Genomic DNA, 23,566 nt, shown 5'->3' with positions numbered 1-23,566 from the left:
TTAACTTTCAAAGTTAAACTTTGAAGAAGTTTGAATACACAAAATTATACTGAGATTTTAATTGCTTTGTTTTCTATTTTTAACCCAGCAAACAGTGTGTATCAGTCATCACATTATATGAATTGTAACTTATTATACCTAGTATTAGATGATCCCTACCACAAAATATAAATTTTAATTGTTTTACTACTTTTTTATTTAAAATTTATTTTTTATTTTTTTAATATACATTTATTTTTGAAAGAGAGAGAGAGAGAGAAAGAGACACACAGAGTACAAGTGGGGAAAGGGCAGAGAGAAAGGAAGACAGACTCTGAAACAGGCTCCAGGCTCTGAGCTGTTATCATAGGGACCGATGTGGGACTCGAACTTGGGAATGGCGAGATCATGACCTGAGCTGAAGTCACCACTTAACCAACTGAGACACCCAGGTGCCCCTTTAAAAAAAAAAAAAATTAACGTTTATTTATTTTTGAGACACAACAAGAGACATAGCATGAGTGAGGGAGGGGCAGAGAGAGAGGTAGACATAGAATCTGAAGAAGGCTCCAGGCTGTATCAGCACAGAGCCTAACACAGGGCTCGAACTCACAGATGTAGAATCATGACGTGAGCTGATGTAGGACACCAAGCCAAACAGGTGTCCCTTTACTACTTCTATCAGAATGCTACCTCATATATATATATAGAAAATACATCATTTTGTTTATGAACACATCCAAGATTACATACAAATGTCCATAACAAATACCTTTTATCAAAAAAAACCCTCAAAGCTAGAGGTGCTTTAAGTGTCCAACTCAGCTCAGATCATAATCTCAGGGTTCATGGGTTTGGGCCCCATATCAGGCTCTGTGTTGACAGCTCAGGCTGGAACCTGCTTCAGATTCTGTGTCTCCCTCTCTCTCTGCCCCTCCCCTGCTCGCACTCTGTCTCTCTCAAAAAAATAAATTACAAAATGTTAAACAAAATTTGTTTTAATTTATGTAAGAAAAATACCTCAAAGCTAAGTATGAGTAACCTTAGAATTCATGTGGTAAAAAACTCACATGGCCGTCTGAATTTTAAACATAATTTTTTAAAAATCAACCTGTACATATTCTATACCCAATCATGGAATAAGTCACAGGGATGAAAGGTACAGCATAGGGAGTATAGTGAATGGTGTGGTAATAGCCTTGTACAGTGAGAGATGGCAGCTACACTTGGGATGAGCACAGCATTACATATAGAGTTGTCAAATCACTATGTTGTACACCTGTAAAAGTAGACTTCAATAAAAAATAAGTAAACATAAATAAAAAAGAAAAAGAGGGTTAATATTATTCAAGTCCCTTGAGTACAAATAACGGTCAGAGAAGATGCACATGACGAAATTTAGAACAGAAGTAAAGAACTGCAGTGCTGAGGAGCACTAAAAGTAAGAGACAAGGCTGAAACTACCTTTATGCTCCCTGGAAAAAGCATAAATACAGACAGTTACCTTCAAAGTTAAAACCTGGACATAGCTCTCCTTTTATCTTTTCTTCTTTTTTCATCTCCAGACATAACTACCAATAGAATGGTAAAGCTATTCTTAGCCTGAGTTTGTAACAAACAGCTCAGATATCCAAGAGTACTAAAGAGCCAATGGATTATTTCACATTACTTCTTTCCACTCTACCAGCCACAATAACTAAATACTCACTATTCTCCCTGGACACAAATTTCATGGACCCAGGCAGGGAAATGACTAATTCTGTAATTATTTCAGCTTCTAACCAATGAGGCAGAAAAACAAAAAGAAAACTTACACATAAATGTCCAGGATTTGCTTATTTTGTTTAAAGTGAACGAGTGATACACACACACACCCCCCACGTAAACTACTAGTGGTATGCTGCATGTAGTTGGCTTGTACCAACTCACAAGAGCCTGCAATGTGTACCTCTTTCCAAATCAGGGACATCACCACATTCAGTGATATTACATCCATAGCCTGAAATAAGCCATGGTGGGAGCATTTGCACCACAAAAACTAGCAAATATTACAAATCACAGCTTTCTATTTGTTTTTGAAAGGAGTTGTTAAACATGTGGCAGCACACCAGTACCTAACAGTATCATGGATTTAGAACAGGTTCAGTACTCCCATAAAATCCTATTCTTATTGAATATTTTTATGCATTTCAATGCCAAGTTCTAACAATCAAGCCCAAAAGAAGTTCTAACAATCAAGTCCAAGTCCAAAAGAAAAAAACAACAAGTCCAACAAATTGTATGCAATAAGCACTATTAACTCTACCTTTTTTCCTAACTTATGCCACCATATGAACACATTGGGCAGCCAGGCAATAGGGAAGATTAGAAAATTAATCAAAAGGAAAATAAAAACAAGATATCTTAGCCCATTTTGCTTCTATTTATTCATCTGTAACAGTAGTGTGAGAATGCTTAAACTATTGAGGCACCTGGGTGGCTCAGTCAGTTAAGTGTCAGACTCTGTTTCAGCTCAGGTCATGATCTCACGGTTCATAGGATTGAGCCCCACATTGAGCTCTGCACTGACAGTGCAGAGCCTGCTTGGGATTCTCTCTCTTCCTCGCTCTCTGCCCCTCCCCCGATCTCTCTCTCTCACACACACACTCTCTCACTCTCTCACTCAAAATAAACTAAAATTCTTTAACAAAAAAATTTTAAAAAAATACTTAGGGGCGCCTGGGTGGCTCAATCAGTTGAGCGTCCAACTTCAGCTCAGGTCATGATCTCACGGTCCGTGAGTTCGAGCCCTGCTTTGGGCTCTGGGCTGATGGCCCAGAGCCTGGAGCATGCTTCCGATTCTGTGTCTCCCTCTCTCTCTGCCCCTCCCCCGTTCATGCTCTCTCTCTGTCTCAAAAATAAATAAACGTTAAAAAAATTAAAAAAAAAAAATACTTATACTATTCACCTATAACAGTGTAAAGATACTATAATTAATAGTATAATAATAACACATTAAAAGGGATAATAATAGTATCAACTCAAAACGTTGTTAGAAGATTCAAATGCTTTAGTATGTGTAAAGCCCAGAGAACAGTACATGGCATATCAGCAGTACTATATAAACATATGCCATCATGTTCTACTACTAAACTAAAATTCATGATATAATTCCTACAAAAAGGGGGGGAAAGCTTAATAACTTTCTTTAAACGTAATGAAAAAAGGGAGAAGACAAAGAGGACTTAGACAAAAGGATTAAGAAGCAACCCAAAATTACCAATCCACATTAAATATCTTCTTCATCACAAGAACCTAGCTATAACATAAATTCACACAAAAAAATTACTGAAGCATGGAATTATAAGTTACAGTCATTCGAACTACTATCTTGAAAAACTCCAACATGAAAGAAATGATTTCTGAAGAGAAATAAAGATATTTGTTGAGTAGGCCAAGGTGTTTCTTAGAATTGGATTCCATACCTGCTGACGACTACTAAGATCCAGCTGCTTCCAAAACTGGAAATCTAAACAAAGGTCACGCCAGTACTTGCAAACCAACGAGGCAGAAAGGCAACGCTCATCCAGGGATAAATTGGAAAATATCTGTAAATAAAAAAAGAACCATATAATATGTGCTAAATACTTCAAAAGCACAGGAACAGTTTTTTGTTAATTAGAAAAAATTAACTTTTAAAACAGAAAATCATCTTGAATACAAGTGGCCATTATTAGAAAAGTCATCATTAGGGACAGCCCTAAAGAGGGTATGAGAGTTAAGAATGTGTGTTAACATTACCTTCTATGTAAAAAGAGTGGGTGTGAGAGCAGGGGGATTTCTCTCTAGAGAGAGAAAATGTGTGTTTGCCAGTATTAAAATTTTTACAATTAAGGTATGTATCAATAAATACAATGTGTGGACCATATTGGGATCCTGAACTGAACCAACTATAAGAAGGTTCTTCTGAGACAATCAGATAAAACTGAACACAAGATATTAGAAATCAGAAAATTATTATTCACTTTTTAAGCTTTGATTATATTGTAGTTATGTTCATACCGTGGTTACGTTTTATATAAGTATTATGCATTTTAGATATATACTTCAGTGTTTATAAATAAAATGATATCTAGAATTTGCTTTCAGATACCTTATCAGAAACAAAAAAAAGTTAGTGAAAAATAAAACAAGAAAGGCAGAATACTGAAAACTAATAAAACTGGTTGAAGATACATGGTGGAGGGCAGGTTCATTACAGTATTTTCTACTTTGGTTTGTATATGATAATTTCCATAACACATAAGTAAAAATTTTAACGAGAACATGTGCTCTAACACTAAATTGTCTTATGCTGGGTTTAAATCATGACTCCAGCATTTATTATCTATGCAACCTTGGACAAATTACTTACTCTCTCTGTACCTCAATTTATCTTTAAAATGGGGATAATAGGGATTGCCTGGGTGGCTGACCTCATCTCAGGTCATGATCTCACCATTCATGATTCTGAGCCCCACATTGGGCTCTCTGCTGTCAGCATGGAGCCCACTTCAGATCCTCTGTCCCCCTCTCTTCTGCCCCTCCCCTGCTCTCATTCTCTCTCAAAAATAAACATTAAAAATAACAATGATAAATAAAATGGGGATAATATAGTATTGACCTGATAGAGTTATTGTGAGGACTAAAGGAGTTTAAAGTTTTGGAAACAGTATCTGGAACAGAGTAAATAGTATATAAATGATTCCTATCATTACTATGACCTAAAGTGGTAAGCCTCTGGGCAGGCAAAAGGTGTAGACACCTCAGCTAGAATCTCTACTATATTTAAATCTTAAGCCTGGGGAAAATAACTACCTTCTCTTCACAACTACCATTCTTTTTCCAAGGGTCTACTGAGAAATAAAAAATATGTGTAAGAATCACCAGCAAAGATGACGTTAAGCCCACTACAGTCTCTCACTCCCACTCATGACAACTAAAACCTATGGATAACATACTAAAAGCAAATAACTCAGGACTCCAAAAGGTTAGTAAATAGGGGCACCTGGCTGGCTCAGTCAGTAGAGCTCATGACTCTTGATCTTGGGGTTGTGAGTTTGAACCCCACTGGAGGCATAGAGATTACTTAAAAATAAAATCTTTTTAAAAAGTTTTTAAACATTAAAAATAAATAAAAGGTTGGGTGCCTGGATGGCTCAGATGGTTAAGCATCTGACTTTTGATTTCAGCTGGGTCATGATATCACAGTTAGGGAGACTGGGCCCTGAATCCAACTCTGCACTGATATCACAGAGACTGCTTGGAATTCTCTCCCCCTCTCTCTGCCCCTCCCCCATGCTCTCTCAATAAACATTAAACTCAAACCCATGCTCTCAAAATAAACATTAAACAAATAAATAAATGTTAGTAACAGATGGATTGGGGAAGTGAGCCAAAACTTAAAGAATAGTCAGTAATAGGAATGAGTTTCCTGAGTTTTTTTGTTTTTTCTCCCATCATGGAATAGGATGGCCCCTGTGCAGAATTGTACATAAGACACAACTAAACTACAGAGATAAAACCATCTTTCTGGACAGAATGTGAGCAGAAAATGTGAGAACCTTCATTTTGGGTTTTCTTTCCTTTCCCTTTTCTTTTCTCTCTCTGTTGGCCATGTCCCAATACAGCCTAAGTCACAGAGCTGCAATGTGGCAGCTGTGTAGACACCTAAAACTCTGAAAGTAAAACCATTTTTCTGGCCAGTGGAACCAGCAAAGAGAACTCTGTGGACCAAAGAGTGTGCAAGGAATCCTCACTACCTTTTTTGCCACAAGGCAATGGGATGACATATTTAAAGTGCTGAAAGAAAAACTGTTAAGCAAGAACTCTGTATATCTGGCAAAACTATTCTTCAAAAATAATGGAGAAATTAAAATATTCCCAGATGGGCACCTGGGTGGCTCAGCAACTGACTTCGGCTCAGGTCATCATCTGATAGTTCATGGGTTTGAGCCCCGCATCAGGCTCTGTGCTGACAGCTCAGAGCCTGGAGCCTGCTTCAGGTTTTGTGTCTCCCTCTGTCTCTGCCCCTTTCCTGCTCATTCTCTTGTCTCTCTCTGTCTCTCAAAAATAAATGTTTAAAAAAATATATAAAAAAAAATATTTCCAGATAAATAAAAACTGAGGGAGTATGTCACTAGTAAACCTGAGTGTAAGAAATGCTAGAGGGAGCTCTTCAGACTTAAATGAAAGAGCATAAGCCAGCAGCTTGAAATCACATGCAGAAATAAAAAACAACAGTGGGGCGCCTGGGTGGCTCAGTCAGTTGGGCGTCTGACTTCGGCTCAAGTCATGATCTCGCGGTCCTTGAGTTCGAGCCCCGTGTCGGGCTCTGTGCTGACAGCTCAGAGCCTGGAGCCTGTTTCAGATTCTGTGTCTCCCTCTCTCTCTGACCTTCCCCCATTCATGCTCTGTCTCTGTCTCAAAAATGAATAAACGTTAAAAAAAAAAAAAAAAACAGTAAAGATAGGTGTTTATGTAGGTAAATATAAAATTTATAACTAATGTATTTTGGACTTGTACCCCTTTTATTTTGTACATGATTGAGAAGAAAACTACAAGGGCGTCTGGGTGGCTCAGTCGGGTAAGCATTCCACTTTGGCTCAGGTCACGATCTCCTGGTTCATGAGCTCGAGCCTCACTTCGGGATTCTCTCTCTCTCTGCCCCTCATGGGTAGTGTCTCTGTCTCTCTCTCTCTCTCTCTCTCTCTCTCTCTCTCTCTCTCCCCGCCCCTCACTCACTCATACTCTCTCTCTCTCAAAAATAAAAAAATTAAAAATTAAAAATATAAAATAATAATTATAAATCTATGTTGCTGGGCACAAAACACATAAAAATATATGACAGGAAGTACATAAATATAGAAACAAAGTTTTTATATATCATTGAAACCATGGTATTTATATTTGTAGGTTAAGTGTCTAACAATAAGGTTTTTTTTTCAAATTTGTATTTAAATTCTATTCAGTTAACATACAGTGTAATATGGTTTCAGAAATAGAATTTAATGATTCATCACTTACATATAATACCCAGTGCTCAATACAAGAGCCCTCCTTAACGCCCATCACCCATTTAGTCCATCCCCCACCAAGTTCCATCAACCCTCAGTTTGTTCTCTATAGTTAAGTCTTTTATCCTTTCTCTCTCTTCTCCCCCTTCTCATAAGTTCATGTTTTGTTTGTTAAATTCCACATGAGTGAAATCCTATGATATTTGTCTTCCTTTGACTTATCTCACTTAGCATAATATACTCCAGCTCCATACATTGTTGCAAATGGCAAGATGTCATTCTTTTTGATGGCTCAGTAATAATCCATTGTGTATATATACCACATCTTCTTTATCCATTCATCAGTCAGTGGACATTTGGGCTCTTTCCATAGTTTGGTGACAGTAAGATTTTTTTATTGTAGTGGGTCTAACATTAAGCTTTTGATCGCCATGATATCCATTTCAAAAAACATTTATCTTGAATAAACATATTGCCAGCTGTATGACACAGCTACTAGAAAAACCACCACATAAGCAATGAGGCTGCCCCATCTGTGAAATTCTGTCAGAAAACCCCAGGTAACCTAAATAACTGACTACATGAGTGACCCTATTTTCTCCTTCCTCAGGCCCTAATTCCTGCCTTTCTGCTTTAAATTAGCCAATAGAGTGAATGAGCAAAACCCTAGACACTCCACAACTGGACCCTAATAAAGGCTGAGCCCCAAGTCTGCTTTCTCTCTCTCTGCTCTCAACCTGGCTACATGGTCCTTGGCATGCTATATATATAATAAGAACCAGCAGAGCTGGCCCAGCATAGGACTGGAACTTACAACCCTGAGATGAAGAGGTTCATGCTCTACCGACTGAGCCAGCCATGTGCTCCCAACATCCCACAATTTATGGAATATAACTGTAAATAACTGTATTAAAAAGAACAAAGATCTCAAACCAATAACCTACCTAACCTTCCACCTTACAGAACTACAAAAGGAGAAGAAAACTAAATATAGGCCGAGGAGAAGGAAGAAAATAAAAATCAGAGCAAATGTAAATGAAATATAGACTAGAAAAACAATAGAAACAAAGAAAACATAAGTCCATTCTTTGGAAATATCAACAAAATTAACAAGCCTTCAGCAGATTAAAAAGAGAGAACACTCAAATTACTAAAATACGAATGAAAATAGAGATATCAGGGTACCTGGGTGGCTCAGTCAGTTAAGCATCTGGCTTGGGCTCAAGTCATGATCTCGAGATTCTTGAGTTCGAGCCCTGCATTAGGCTGTCTGATATCAGCATGGAACCCACTTCAGATTCTCTGTCCCTCTCTCTCTTTGCCCCTCCCCTACTAATGCATGCACACTCTCGTTCTCTCTCAAAAATAACCATTAAAAAAAAAATAGACATCATTGCCAATCTTGCAGAAACAGAATTATAGAATACTATGGCAACTAAACAACCTAGATGAAATGGACAAATTCCTAGAAGCATACAAACTCAAAAAAAAAAATAATAAAACTGACTCAAGAAGAGAAAATCTGAATAAAAAGTAAAAATATTAAATCAGTAATCAAAAAACTTCCAACAAAGAAATGCCAAGGAACAGAGGGCATAATTAGTGATACATCTGAAGAAGAACTAATACTAATCCTTAAATTCTTCCAAATTGGAGGATGAGGGAACATTTCCTAACTCATTCTATGGAGTCAGATACCAAAGCCAAACAAAGACATCACGAAAAAACTACAGACCAATGTCTTTTATGAAAACAGATGCAAAAATCTTCAACAAAATATCAGCAAACTTATACCAGTACACATTAAAAGTATCATATACCATGGCCAAGTAGGATTTATCACAGAAATGCAAAAGTGATCCAAAATGTAAAAAATAAATCCATTTAATGAACCATATTACTGAAATGAAGGGGGGTTTTCTGTATAAATTTTTATTTTTAATACCAATGAATTCTACCCTCCTCCCCTAGATCAAGAAGGCAGACACAATAGCATTTTTGATGGTTTGCATTCCTTTTTGAATATACAAGTCTCCATTTGTTTCATTGCTTTTCAAACTAAAATACATCTTTTAGAATTTCTTGCAGCTCAAATGAGTTGATGAACATTTTCTCAGGTTTTATTCATGATATAATATCATTGTTTCTTTTTTCCTGAGACAATTGTTGATTGTATATAGAATTCTGGGTTGATAGTTTAGGGGCTTTTTGTGTTTTTTCTTTTTCCCACTCATCACTGTAAAGATGTTGGTCCAACATCCTCTAAAATCCATTATTTTTGAAGCTATGGATCCTTTGAAAATATTGTTCTGTTTAGATACAGTGCAATTTTCCTCTCACCGTTTTAGATGTAATGAAGGGGGTTTTTTAATGACCATCTCAACAGACAACAGATACACAAAAGCACTTGACAAAATCCAATACCCCTTCTTGATAAAAATACTCATAAAACTATAAATAAAAGGAATCTTCCTTAACTTGATAGATGGCACATCTATTAAAAACCTACAGCTAACATTATACTTAATGATGAAAGATGAAAGTTTTTCCTGAGATAAAGAACAAGACAAGGCTGTCTGCTGTCTCCATTGTACTAGAGATTCTGGCCTGGGCAACTATGCACGAAAAAGAAATGAAAGGCATCCAGGAAAGGAAGAACTAAGGTGTTCTCTAGTCACAGATATCATGATCTTATATATTAAAAAAATCCTAAAGAACACACAAATAATTTAGAGCTAATAAGCAAGTATTTCCACATATTAACAATGAATAATTCAAAAATGAAAACATTTCCATTTATAATACTAAAAAATAAAATACTTCTTTATAGATTCCATTTCCTTCTATTGAGAGTCACCATTTGTCAGGTCAGTATCATCATATTCTGCTATCATTTGAAAATGTTTCCTTCTATTCTTTTAACATGTTTATAATAGCATTTTGAAGTTTTTATCTTTTAAGTCTAATATTTGAGTCCACTCAGGTATTTTCTATTAACTGCACTCTTTTCTCTCAGTATAGGTCACGTTTTTCTGTCTCTTGACATGTCTCCTGGCTTTTTGTTAAAAACATTTTAGATAACTTATTATCAAAAATATACCAACTCTGGAATTTATTTTTCAGAATTTTTTGAAAGATTTTATGTTTAAAGTAACCTCTACACCCAAAAAGGGACTTGAAATCACAACCCTGAAATCAAGTCATATGTTCTAAAGACTGAGCCTGCCAGTCACCCCCAGAATTTTTTAATTTCCCTGGCCTTAAAGAGTGGGGTCTATGTCTCCTGCAGTGTCAACGTCTCTGCTCAGGTTTTAATACTTACCTATTTTTTTTTTCACTATGGCTTCCTAAGGAGGTTACCCTTTATCTGCATAGCTTAGTTTTCAGCTAGTTATCTGGGCAAAGGTATGCTCACACATTTCAAACCTGCTCTTCAATCTGTGTGTGGGATGGGAAGAGCACATTCAAGCCTTGGCCAGTTCTCAAGTTTGCCTTGGCCCCTGCTTTCTGCTAGACACTTTCAGGTGTCCCCAGCACATGTGCATAGTTTCACCAGGGATACATGGAGAACTTATCCCTTTATGGTATTCTCAATTCCAAGGTCTGCCTGTTAAAAACCTGGCTGGTCCCCCACGCATCCCAATTAGCACCACAATCTCACACTTGCAAATAATGTGAGTTTTCCCTGTTTCCCATCAAGTTCATCACTTTAAGTTGACAAATACATGTTTTCACTTGCTGCCACAAACCAGCAGGGCCGCTGGTTTCCCAAACTTTCATTCTTGCCACAGGAACTGGGGAGAGGTGGGGCACACAGTAGGGGTCTCCATGCAAGAATGCTGTAGATATCAACCGTTCTTAAAAGCTCTAGCTGTTTTCCTAAAAATAAGTGCTTCTGAATTTTTGCCTGCCAAATTTCCATAGCCCAAATAGTTTCAGACAATTTTACCTAGTTTTACTTTATTTTTGTGGAGAGCAGTCACCAAACTCTTCATGCAGCCATAGCTGGAAGTCCCTCTCTTGTGGATGTTTTTTTATGCTCACCTTCCCCATTTTATAAAATGAGAAATAAAGATTCTGGGAAAGTAGATCATTTGTTTAAGGTTAAAGGACTTATGTGGTTTTAAAGGGCTAATTTGTCCCTTAACAAGTAGAAGATATGTGGAACATGGTCAGTGGAACCAAAAAGCACCTTGTTTAAAATACATCTGACTTTGGGGGTGCCTGGGTGTTTCAGTCTGTTAAGCATCTGATTCTTGATTTCAGTCCAGGTCATGATCTCACAGTTACGGTTTGTGAGTTCAAGCCCTGTATCAGGCTCTGTGCTGACCAGTGCAGAGCCTGCCTGGGATCCTCTCTCACTTCCCTTCTCTTTCTTCCTCTCTCTCTCACTCACTCACTCAACGCTCCCGCATCGGCCTGCCCACACCCCCACTCCCTGCATGCTCTCTCTCAAAATAAAGTTTACAAAAATAAATATGTCTGAATTTGGTTTGTACCTTCCTTGAACATCAGTTTTCTCTTTTGTAAAAGTGAGATGATTGTTCTAATCCACAGATAATTGACTAAATCTAGGTGGAGCTACATAAGTCTTAGTTATCCAGCTGAAAGGAAATTTAATAAGCAGGTGAAGTGTAGATAAAACCAGTACTAGGAAAGATGGGTATGAGTAAAAAAGTAAAAACACTAAGCTGATATGCCAACGCATACTTAATAGATCTTTGCATATTGTTTGTGGTAGGCAACCTGCACAATGGTCCCCAATGAGCTCACCTCCTGATATTTACACTTGTGTAATCCTCTCCTTGAGTGTGAGCTGGATTTAATGACTCACTTACAAAGAACAGAGTATGGCAGAAGTGACAGGATGTTACTTCCAAGATGAAGTTAAAAAAATGCTTCCATTTTTGGGTGTTCTAGGATCTGTTGCTCTGGAAGAAGTGGGCTGCCATGTTGCTATTATCTCTATGGAGAAGCCACAGGGCATGGCAAGGAACTTAAGCATCTAGCCAACAGCCAATGCGGACCTGAGGCCTGCCAAGAATTTCACAAATAAGCTTGGACAGGAATTCTGGAGCCCCAGTTGAGCAGATCCAGCCAACACCTTGATTACAGCCTCATAAGAGACCCTTGGCCAAAGGGACCCATCCCAATCTCACAGGGATTATTATCCCACAGAAAATATGAAATAATAAATGTTTGTGGTTTTAAACTGCTAAGCAGTGGGATAATTTGTTACATAAAAATAGGTAATTAAAATAAAAATTTTCCTGTTGTCATTAAAATGCTCTCTCTCCCATATCTTAACTCCTCAAAAAGTAACTACCTCTCTCCCAAATTATCTTAACTCATTTAACCAACATTTGTGTGTATGTACCCAGGTTTCTGCTGGAGACATTAAGACATGAGATGCATTCATTGGCTTTAAAATTATATAGTCAAAGGCATTTCCAAATTATCTTTGGATAATTTAAGACAAAGAGTATTTTGAAGGTTGTTTTTAAAAAAAAATTTTAATGTTTGTTTATTTTTGACACAGAGAGAGAGAGAGAGAGAGACAGCATGAGTGGGGGAGGGGCAGAGAGATAGACCCAGAATCCGAAGCAGGCTCCAGGCTCTCAGCTGTCAGCACAGAGCCCAACGCGGGGCCCGAACTCACAGAGTGAGAGATCATGACCTGAGCCGAAGTCGGACACTCAACCGACTGAGCCACCCAGGTGCCCCCGAAGGTTGCTTTGAATAAAGAGACCACAGGTCAGTAAAGGACTGACCAGAAACAGCATTTTTGTTGAATAAAGGAAACTACAAAGGGAAAAAATGACATTGGAAAAAAAAACTTGGATGTTACTTGCAACAAGCCAGGAAATTGCTTACTTTACCACAGGCCTGTTAGCAATAGCTTGAACATAACAGAAATCCAAACTAAGGAGGTGTAGGTATTCTAAGGATGTAGAAGATCCAGGGATCCATCATCTTGTACCTTGTTGCTCTTCCCTCACTGCCCTCATCTACAGAGTGGAAAATGGCTTACTCTTATAATCCAGGTGGTCTAGCCCTGAAAAACGGAAGAAGCAAAAGACAAACAGCTACTTTTATGGTATGACTAAGAATACCATAAAAGTAGACAATGCTTCCACTTACATCTTATCACCTAACATTTAATCACATAGCTACACCTATGTAGAAGAAAGGCTGAGAAACAGTTTCTAATTAGGTGATTATGTGCCAAGCTAGAACATGATAGATTCCGTTACTAAAAAGAATACAAGGGGAATGGCTACTAGAAAATAGCAGTGACTTCTAAACAGGACCTGGGTTGAAAACAATATTCTTGATCTTTAGTGGTGAATCTGGAAAACACAACTAAAATATGAATTACCAGGGGCGCCTGGGTGGCTCAGTCGGTTGAGCGTCCGACTTCGGCTCAGGTCATGATCTCGCGGTCCGTGAGTTGGAGCCCCGCATCGGGCTCTGTGCTGACAGCTCGGAGCCTGGAGCCTGTTTCAGATTCTGTGTCTCCTTCTCTCTCTGACCCTCCCCCATTCATGCTCTGTCTCTCTCTGTCCCAAAAATAAACAAACTTTAAAGAAGAATTTTTTTTAAAATATGAATTACCAGAAAAGGTACAAGTCATATTACAGATATAATCTGAACTAATCACCACGAGGTGATAGCCAAATATTTCTAATCTTTAAAAGATTCTATTTTTAGGGGCACCTGTGTGGCTTAGTTGGTTAAGCATCTGACTTCAGCTCAGGTCATGATCTCCCAGTTGGTGAGTTTGAGCCCTGGGTGAGGCTCTGTGCTGACAGCTCAGAGCCTGGAGCCAGCTTCAGATTTTGTGTCTCCCTCTCTCTTTCTGCCCCTCCTTCTCCCCCTCCCCCCCTAAAATAAATAAAGATTAAAATTTTAAAAAAAGAAAAAAGATTCTGTTTTTAAGCAGGGCATCAGTATAAGATTTCAAAGACTTCACACTGAAGAAACTTCGAGAGAATACACCGTTGCTTAGCACTTGGTCATACCTACCCCACAGAACCTTAGAGTACTTGAAAATCAACCAAGCCAACACTTACACTTGGCCATTTTATTTCTTGATAAAGAGGTGTTATCTGCTATCAAATATTACTGCAAAAGTTTGTGACTAGGCAGGTGGCATGCAAGTTATAGAAATACTTGAAAAGACTGGGGCACCTGGGTAGCTCAGTCAATTAAGCATCCGACTTCGGCTTAGGTCATGATCTTGTGGTTTGTGAGTTCAAGGCCTGTATCAGGCTCTGTGCTGACAGCTCAGAGTCTGGACCCTGCTTCAGATTCTGTGTCTCCCTCTCTCTCTGCCTTTGTCCCCCACTCATGCTCTGTCTCTCTCTCTCCCTCTCAAAAATAAACATTTAAAAAAATTTTTTTAAATACTTGAAAAGAAGTAAATCTGTGCAGCTATTTTATATGGGCTCCTTTTGTGGCAGGGACTATGCTAGGTGTCATGAGAGAGACAGCGATATTAAAGATACAAGACAATATTCTAGACTACATAGTGTATGATGCTATTTACATGAAATTTCTAGAAAAGGGAAACTATATAGGCAGAAAGCAGATCAGTGGTTGCCTGAGCTCCCTACCTGCTCATACCCCTTATGAGCAAAAATTGACCGCAAAGCAGCATAAGGGAACTATTTGAGGTGTTATAAAACTCAATTATAATGATGGTTGTACAACTCTACATACTTCCTAAACTCAAAGTGTTTACTTAAATTGGGTAAATTAAATATCAATAGAGCTGTTTTTTTTTTAACAGTCCATGAGCTCTGTATTTCTATCATTCCATCATTTTTCTTCCCAGAACCTTTGATTCCTATTGAGAAAACATACACACATACACACAACAATCACATGTTATAGTCAGAAACAAAGCAGGTAATATTCTAAAGATTCAGATAGATTCCCTCTTTGTAAGCTTCTCAACATGAACTATTTCAACCATATTCAACTTTTCTGGTCTTTTCCATTTTTTTTTTTGCCATGTGTATCATACCTTGCCTCTTAAATGTTCTACTTGCATTACCTGCCAAAAGCTTGAAAGCAACATTTATTAAGCAGTCTCTTGAATAAAGCACCACTTAGAAAAACAGAGGCACAAAACATTTCTGGTACTTTTCTAACTACATAGCCACACAGAAGTCACAGACTCGAAAACTATTTTCTAATCTATAATTTAAAATAATTTCTCACAATTTAGTGATTAAAATTTAAGGCACAGCAAACTTACAAAATCCCAACTATTACTACAGAGTGCTACTCTATAGCAAAGTATTATGAAATTTACACAAGAATCAGTTCTATTCTAAAGTCAGTCACAGAATTCAATAAAATACAAAACTTTTCTTTTTAAGTATTTTGGAAGGAAATACTATGAAATGATGTGTCCTTCTGACACATATCTATTATCCTTTGAGCTCTTCATTGTGTTCTGGCACAAAATGTTCTAGGCTCATCTTGTACTTTCTTCATATCAGCTCTGTAATCAGCCATTTCTCCAAGAGCACAGATTCCTTTTAGTAGAGAATGTTTTTTAGAAGCTAAGATATGGATGCTAAGTGCATACATTATTACTGGGTATTGCTGCTCTAAGGCCCTCTCATATGGACAGAACTAGAGAATTTACATATAAATGTATGCATGTAACCATCACTCAACACTATTCTAGCTTCTTTCTCCACGTAGATGCACTTAGCACACCACTTGACTCCAAACTGGCCAAGACTTGGGCAAGACTCCGGACAAGCATAAAATAAGATATTTAGCCAAAATTAAACAATTTTTAGGAAATTTTTATGCTAAATTAAATACTTCCAAATATGCATTCACTTACCTTCTCATATTCCCTATCATTTATAGGACTTGGTATTCCAGGGTTAGCAGAAAAATTTGGCTCAGGGTTATCATCTTAACAGCTACTCATCACAAGGCACCAAAATTTATAGACTTCTCAAGATAAGAAGAAAACAAATCTCACCTTTTATGCCTGATTAAGTTAATCAAGATTATCTGGCATTCTTCAGCAAAGAGAAATCTTGAACCTGACTTCCTCACAACATTCCATTTCAGAGCTGACTAAAATCATCCATAGAACTGCAGAGACATACCTTCTAGAGGTAATCTGGTACTGAAGGCTTAAGTCAAGCATTCATGAAATGTTACATATTAATTTAGTTTCTCTTGCTCACTAGTAATCTACATTCAAAGCTTTAAAAAGTGATATTACTTCTTTTGTTTGACTCCCATTTCCATTGTTTTCATCCTTATTTTCATATCTGGAAAAAAATAGCAAGTACATAAGCCTTCCCCAAAAGCACATTTCTCTTATAAAATTCTTCCTCGATCACTAAAGCAACCTGTTGGTAATAAAGCTGTAAAAGCAAAGATTTAATACCTAATGACACATTATCAGGGGCGCGTACATGGTGAGGCAGTTTTCTAATGGTGGTAAGAGACTTTGGATCTCTCACCTCATTTCCTTTGTGAAGAAACAGGTCTGCTGACAGAAAGCAAAATATCTAAATATAAAGCACACAAAGTCTCTAAGCCTTAAATATAGATCTCAAAATACGCAGTCACTCAAATAGTAACTACTTGAAGAAAAGTATTTCACAGCTATCATTTGGTAAAACTGTTGCACGGTGGTTCCACAATATAAAAATCTAATTGTTGGGGGTGCCTAGCTGACTCAGTCCATCTGACTCTTGATCTCCAAGCATCTGACTCTTGATCTCAAAGTCCTCAGTTCAAGCCCCACATTGGGTGTGGAGCCTATTTGAAAAACAAACAAACAAACAAACAAAAAAACATAACTGTGATATCAGGAGGCAGAACTGCTTTAAGTTCTGAAGGCAACAGGTACCAGAGACTGAAGCTACCTTATTTGATTCAAAGCAATCCATCAACCAGTCAAATATCAACTATAACAGGCAGAAGTACTAACAAAAAGCTATTCCCACAGTTGATCTTTCAAGAGTCATTCCCTACTTCTCAAATTGCTTGTATTTACAGGCCACAATTCAACCCTACAGACCCAATTATAAAATTAGCCTCTGACTCATAAGAGCTTACAGTCTTCTGGTGTAAGCTCCTCCGTGCCATCCCCAATTCAGGAATCTCTTTCATAAAAATCTCTGAAAGAAGATTACTCAGACCCTCTTTCACAATACACTGAAAATATCTCTAGACCTGGACACAGTGAGAGGGGTTCCAGCCCAGTGTCTGCCTTTCATTATCTAAAATGTCTTGGGGAAGCCATTTCACTTCTCCATGCCTGTTTTTTCATGCAGAAGTGGGGAGTAACCAGATGATCTCAAAGACCCCTTTCTGTTCTGAAATTACGTAATTATGATTTTCGGTGAGGCTCACTATTTCAGGACATTTTCACACAGTTCTTATTGTTAGAAAGGACTTTTTAATTCCAAATATATACATTCTTCAATCCTAAAATTTCACTTCTTGAAAGCTACCTTAAAAAAAAAAAAAAAAGGACTCTATGTGCACAGAAATCATGTATTAACATTGTTTGCAGGGGCCATAAGTTGGAAACATTCAATAGTAGAGAAATACAGTATAACAGTATGGAATACTATGCAGCAGTTAAAAATAATGAAAGGGTACCTGGCTGGCTCAGTCAATGGAGTATATGGCTGTTGATCTCAGGGTTTTGAATCTGAGCCTCAGGCTGGGTGCAGAGATTACTTAAACTTTAGGGGCACCTGAGTGGCTCAGTCAGATAAGCATCCGACTCTTGGTTTCCACTCAGGTCAAAATCGCACAGTTTCTAAGTTTGAGCCCAGCATCGGGCTCTGTGCCAATAGCTTAAACACTGCTTGAGATGGCCTCTCCCTCCCCTGCTCATACTCTTTCTCAAAATAAATAAATCTTAAAAAAATAAGTAAGTAAAATAAACTTTAAAAAAAAAGAAAACAATAAAAGAAATCATATACACTGCTCACTAGGAAAGAAAGACTTCCAAACCATACTGTTATAACAAAAAGAAAAAAAAGCAGAGCATGCACAATTCGGTGCCATTTATCAACAACAAAACAAAACAAAACACCTATGAAGGCTTACACAGGTCTTTCTCCAATGATGAAATGTTCTGATCTGTATAGTCCAGTATGGCAATTGTGACTGAGAAACTAAATTTTAAATCTGATTTCATGTTAAGTACTTTAAGCTACTGTTCTAGAAGCAGTTCTAGAAGTACAATCTAAACTGGTAAGAGTGGTCAGTTACCTCTGGACAGGAAACTAGATGGGAGGGTAGGGGTGCACCTAAGCAAACTTTTGCCTTACCTGTGTTAATATTTTAAGGCAAGTTACATAAAAATAAAATTTAAAAAGAAAATCTTGTTGATATTGAGCCAAAAATCTGCCCTATGAAGCACCATAAAAAAAATTGAGTGTTTCTCCTTTGCTGTTTGCCTGGAGAAACTTTTACCTGGAAACAATCCCTTAAAAACAACCTTTAAATCACATTTCCTTACATTTCTCTCCCAAACTCTCCCTCCTCCACATCCCCTTTACAACTATAGTAACTTCTGGTACAAAGATACAGCAACACAATCATAAAGGCTACTGACCCACTATTAGGGAAGAAGGGCATGCTTTCTAAGAATGTTTCCAATAGAGGTGATGGATTTGTACTTCTCTACCCAACAATTCTTCTTGTACTATAAAACATTGTAATAGCTCCCAAAGTCTTCTTTTCTCCAGGCCAAACACCTCCAGTTCTTACCAGAAACAGAGCCAAAACCTTTTCACCATCACATGGCTTTTATTGAGACTAAAAACAACTCAAGTCAGGACATAAACATTTCTTAGAGACTGCTTAGTGGCATGGCACAGTCACCCACAGTATCAGCCTAGACATCCTGAACACCTGTCCATTCATTTGTGGATAAATATTTACTAAGAGCTACTTCACACCAGCCACTGCACTTAGGGAAGGAGATAGAGCAAGAAACAAAATATATGTTGACAGAGCCTCTGCTCCCAAAAGCCTTATCCCTAAAAGTTGGAATGGATTAGTAAACACTGAAAAACCTCTATTTCCAATATTCCAACAGTCCCAACTTCCTTTGTGCCGAATACCACTAAGACCATGAGATCCACACGAAGAATCTTTATTCATGTTTCTATTAACAAGGAAATCTACCCAACATGTCTAAGGCAAATCCAGTAGGTAAAATTCTCAAATATCCCTTAGACCAAGTTCTCAACAGTCCACACAAAAATATGAAAAAAAAAATGTTTTTTGTAGATATTCTATTCTAGCAAAATTTATTCTAAACAAATTTTCTTTATTATAAGACCATGTACTTTTTTTTTTATTATTAAAATGTTCTCTACCTCCTGAAATTATGATTTGGGTAGAAAGTACCTGGGTTTTGTTTTGGTTTGCTTTTAAACAGTCTTACTGACCAAGTAACAAGAGTAATCAAACTTCTATACCAAGTATTTGTTGATATTTTGTCATTACTGATTTAAAAGGACTCAAGAAAGTTCGCTCTGCCCTAAAATGCACACCCTCAACACAGAGGAGGCAATTACTCCTCCAACAAATACAACTCCTTAAGAGTTAAATCATTACATTTTGACTCAAGAACAGGTTATGCTTTCCCATTCTTTTGCTGTATCAGTTACAAGAACATTACAGTAAAACAAATCTTAACACACAGGATTATAAATGTTCAAAAGGTCTAATCAGAAAAGTATAATGGTGGCAGTAACACTGTAACTGAAGACAGTTACTTCAGTAACAATAAAAGTCGCCAAATTCTTATCTAGGTTATTTTTGACTAAGTATCTTAAATATCTTAGTCTTAAATATCACCCACAGTGAAAAAGAGGTTTATATTTATTAAGTTCCAGGAAGGGGCTGGGAAATGAGGAAAAAATAACTTGCTGCAGTAACCTAAAACTAACTTTGTCACTTAAATTTCTCAGCTAGCATTAACAAAAGTGCAAATTTAACTTAGTAGTTGAAAGTGTCCTGTAGTCTCCCAGAGGACACCCACCTCTTCTCCACTCACCTATTCCCCCATGAAAAATACATTTGTCTCTACTTTCTGGCAAACTGTATGCTTCTATATAAGGGTTAAAATGTAGGAATGCAACAAAACATAGAATGAATCACAGGGTTTTCAAGTCCAAAAGGCCTAAATTCCCCCAGATGTGCCCTTACTTTGTGTGTGTGACCTTGGACAAGTCAAGCTCTTCAAGCCTCGCTAGACTCTAAGCTCCACAAAGCAAAGACCACCTCTGCCTGAGTTACTATTTTGCAGTATCAGGGTCTTCATGTATAAAGTGCGGTTAATATTTCATAGTGTTAATTGGAGGATTAAATGAGGTATGTATATAAAGCTCTGGCATACTGCCTGACCATAGTAAATGTTCAATTAAAGGTCATCGTAACTGACCTCAACTAGTTAGCTACCGAATCGGAAAGTACGGTTTGAATACTATCAAAAACTAATAGACGAAGTCTTTACCAGTAAATGTTAATTGCTTCAAGTGATAAATATTTCGCAGAACATCTACGAATAATTTCTAAACCACTGGGAATAACAGACGAATCCTGAATTGTTGTAACAAACCCAAACTATTAAAAGCCACTGACGAGACTCCAAGTTTTTCTACTTCAAAAGAGCAGGCCATAAACATCTTCCCCATTGGCTTTCCAATCTCCCCTTCGGACTTCTCTGGCTATCAGGGAACCCCCTCCTCCACGCTCAGGGGGAGGAGAGAGAAAACCTCCGAGGCGGGGGCCGGGGTTGGGGGAACGCACGCATCCCTGCGCCACTCGCCCAGACCCACCTTGAGCAGGATGGATGGCGGCAGCTGGTTGATGTCTGGGGTTTCGGGGGGTGGATCCCTGTGACAGTCGCAGGGGTTTTCGGGGGGCTCCTGACAGTCCGCGTCGCCGCATTCACGCTGCTGCTGGGCGGGCGAGGGGGCGGTGCCCCCCGCTCGGACGGCGTCCCCGCCGGCCTCTGTGGGGGTACCCTCGGAAGTGGGAGAGGAGGACGGGGGGCAGAGAGGCTGCGGTGGCTGCTCGGGGCCCTGGCAGCAGCCGGCGTCGGGGGGCCGCGGCGGCGAGGCGCCTCCCCCGGCAGGCCCGCCGCCGCCGCCGCCGCCGCCGCCGCCGCCGCCCCCACCGCCGCAGCGGGGCTGCTTACACGGGGTACAGGCGGGGACCCCGGCCCCCTTCCGCTTACACACCATCTCTGGGGGCGTAGGGGGCTCGGCCGGCGGCGGCGGCCCCCGGAAGAGTTGCACGGCAGCGGGCGGCCCCAGGAAGCGCACGGGCCCCACGCTGGCCAAGAAGAGGCTCCGGCCCTGCTGCTCCCAGGCGGCGGCCGCGGCCAGCCCCAGCTCTTTGCAGCAGGAGGCGGGCGACGAGGCCGAGGCGGCGGCGGCGGCGGCGGCGGCGGCAGAGGACAGCAGGAAGCGGCGGGCGGCGGCAGCGCAGTCCTCGGCAGCCAGGGCCGCGTAGCGCCGCGCCAGGTGCTGCGAGGAGGCGGCCGCGGCGTAGGCCCCGTCCCGCGGCGGCGGCGAGAGCGGCGGCTCCTCCTCTGGGCCGGCGGGGGCGGGCGCGCCGGGGCTGTGCACGATGAAGCAGAGCATGCAGGGCCCGCGGAAGAAGCAGTCCCGGCTCCGGGGCGCCGCCGGCTGGGGGGGCGCCTTGGCCGGGGTCCGGCGGGGCAGCCTGAGGAGAGGGCGGCGGCGGCGGCACCAGCTGCAACAGCGAGGCCTCTTCTGGTTCGGGCGGTTACGCGGCTCCTTCGAGAGAAGGTGGCCCATATAGAAGGCCCCGAGGAGGGGGACCGGGACAGGGAAGTAAGGAGGCCCCGAAAGGCGAGCTCCGGCAGCGGGGCAGGCCGCTCTCTGGCTCGGCCTCAGGCCCGCTGCGGGGTCGCCCGCCCTGCGCACACACACGCACACACGGGCACACACGCGACGGTGGGGGGGTGGGCGTCAGCTGCGGGCCGCCCGGGCGCCCGACGGGGGCTACATGCTTTGCCCCGGGAAGCCGGGAGAACGATGGGCGCGAGCTTTGGGGACGCGACGGAGGGAGCGAGCCTGCCGGCTGGGCGACCAGTCCAAGCCTGGTTCGCCGGCTCAGTCAGTCAGTGCGGCGGCGGGGGGAACGCGAGGTCCCGCTCGGACCATTTTAACTGCGGCTCCGCCGGCGGCGCGCGCGCCCGCGACACTGCTCGGAGCCGCAGGAGCGCGCGGCCCGCTCGAGGAGGGGGCGGAGCTGGCGGCGGCGGCGGCGCGCTCGGGGCGGGCGCGCGGGCGCCCGGCTGCTCACCGGGGACGGCCGCTAGGCAGGGACTGCTGGGAAGAAGCGGACCGGCTTGCGCGCGGGGTTCTCGGGGAGCGGCGCGCCCCTCCCTCCCTCCCTCCCTCGCCCAAGGTTTCGCGGAGGCCGCTGGGCCCACGCCTCTTTTCTGAGGCGGGAGGAGACGCTTCCGAGCCAGCTGTGTGACATCCGTTTGCTGACGTCTGTAGGTGTAAGTTCAACAACTGCCATTGGCCGGGAGCCGCTGCGCTCTTCCCCTCACCCCCTCCCCCAGACTCGGATACCGAGACCACTGAGGAGCTGTAAACAGGGTTCCGCCGGAAGCCCACTTGGCTCCCTGGTAGCCTCTCCGGTGCAGTACTAGATGCGTGGCCCTCGGGTGGTGTGCCCCTGTGTTCTCACGTGAGTGGCTAATTAGTGGTGCCGCAACCGCTGTGTATTTCACTTGTGTTTATACTTGTTGCTTGTGGCCAACTGCAGAGTTCATAACTTTATTTCAAAGTGAAAGCGTATATCACGTTACTTTTGCACGCCAAAAAGATACAAAGTTTCCCAACCGAGTGAGTCATCCGGCATTCCAGACTACAAACTACAGAGGACTATCGTCTGCACTCCTGGAGTCCCATCGACCACCCATCGTATACCTTGAAAATGATTGTGCAGTGCCTACTATAGGATAAAGCGTTCTGAACGGACCTTGATGATCCCCAAGAGAAAGAGGGAATAGGCTTTGCAGACAGCCATTTACAAGGTTTGAGTGTAATGGGATCCAAGAAGTAGGACAATGATCAGAGCAGTACCTAGTATTGAGAGAAGGTTAGGTTTCACGAGGGACAAATTCGAAGAGGCTTAAATGATGGGAATGCGTCAGTATAAGGGAGGAGATAAGCCAGCAAGGCCCCTGAGATGGTGGAATGGCAGAGTATTTTAGGAGGAGTATCGTCTTCACTGATTGGGAGGAATAGGGAAAGATACATAAAAAATGGCTACAGATAGGGAGATATGAAAGTGAGAAAGTTCCTGTCACATAGTCTCTATTTTCCTTTTAAGTGGAGCCTGCTTACCTGCTGAAGAGTGGAGGCAAAGTGGCAGGTGTTTTTAAAAGCTGCTAAGGATAACTTGAGAAAACTGAGGAAGCAATTATTTCAAGATTCAAGGCCAATCAGTGTAGAGACCATTGTCTGAGTCTGTGTGACTCCCACCCCTGT

General features: G+C 40.9%; 1 protein-coding gene across 4 annotated transcripts in view; it reads right to left on the bottom strand.

Annotated features, from left to right (window-relative positions):
* FBXL17 (F-box and leucine rich repeat protein 17) overlaps window positions 1–22,358 on the bottom strand; it is a 497,785-nt gene extending 475,427 nt beyond the window's left edge. Inside the window, exons 1-2 of one of the 4 annotated variants that reach the window (XM_086686184.1) lie at window positions 20,870–22,358; window positions 3,444–3,566 (exon numbers count right to left, since the gene is read on the bottom strand). In XM_086686184.1, coding sequence (XP_086542310.1) covers window positions 3,444–3,566; window positions 20,870–21,856 — 1,110 coding nt within the window. In that variant the 5' untranslated portion in view covers window positions 21,857–22,358. The remainder of the gene's footprint in view (window positions 1–3,443; window positions 3,567–20,869) is intronic. The other 3 variants (XM_086686253.1, XM_086686111.1, XM_086686042.1) reach the window with 3 other exon arrangements.
* Window positions 22,359–23,566: the final 1,208 nt, after the last annotated feature.

This window comes from Puma concolor, chromosome A1, assembly GCF_028749965.1.
Source record: "Puma concolor isolate L17-30 chromosome A1, mPumCon1.1.hap2, whole genome shotgun sequence".
NCBI lineage: Eukaryota > Metazoa > Chordata > Mammalia > Carnivora > Felidae > Puma > Puma concolor.
This window is presented reverse-complemented; position numbering and strand designations above follow the sequence as displayed.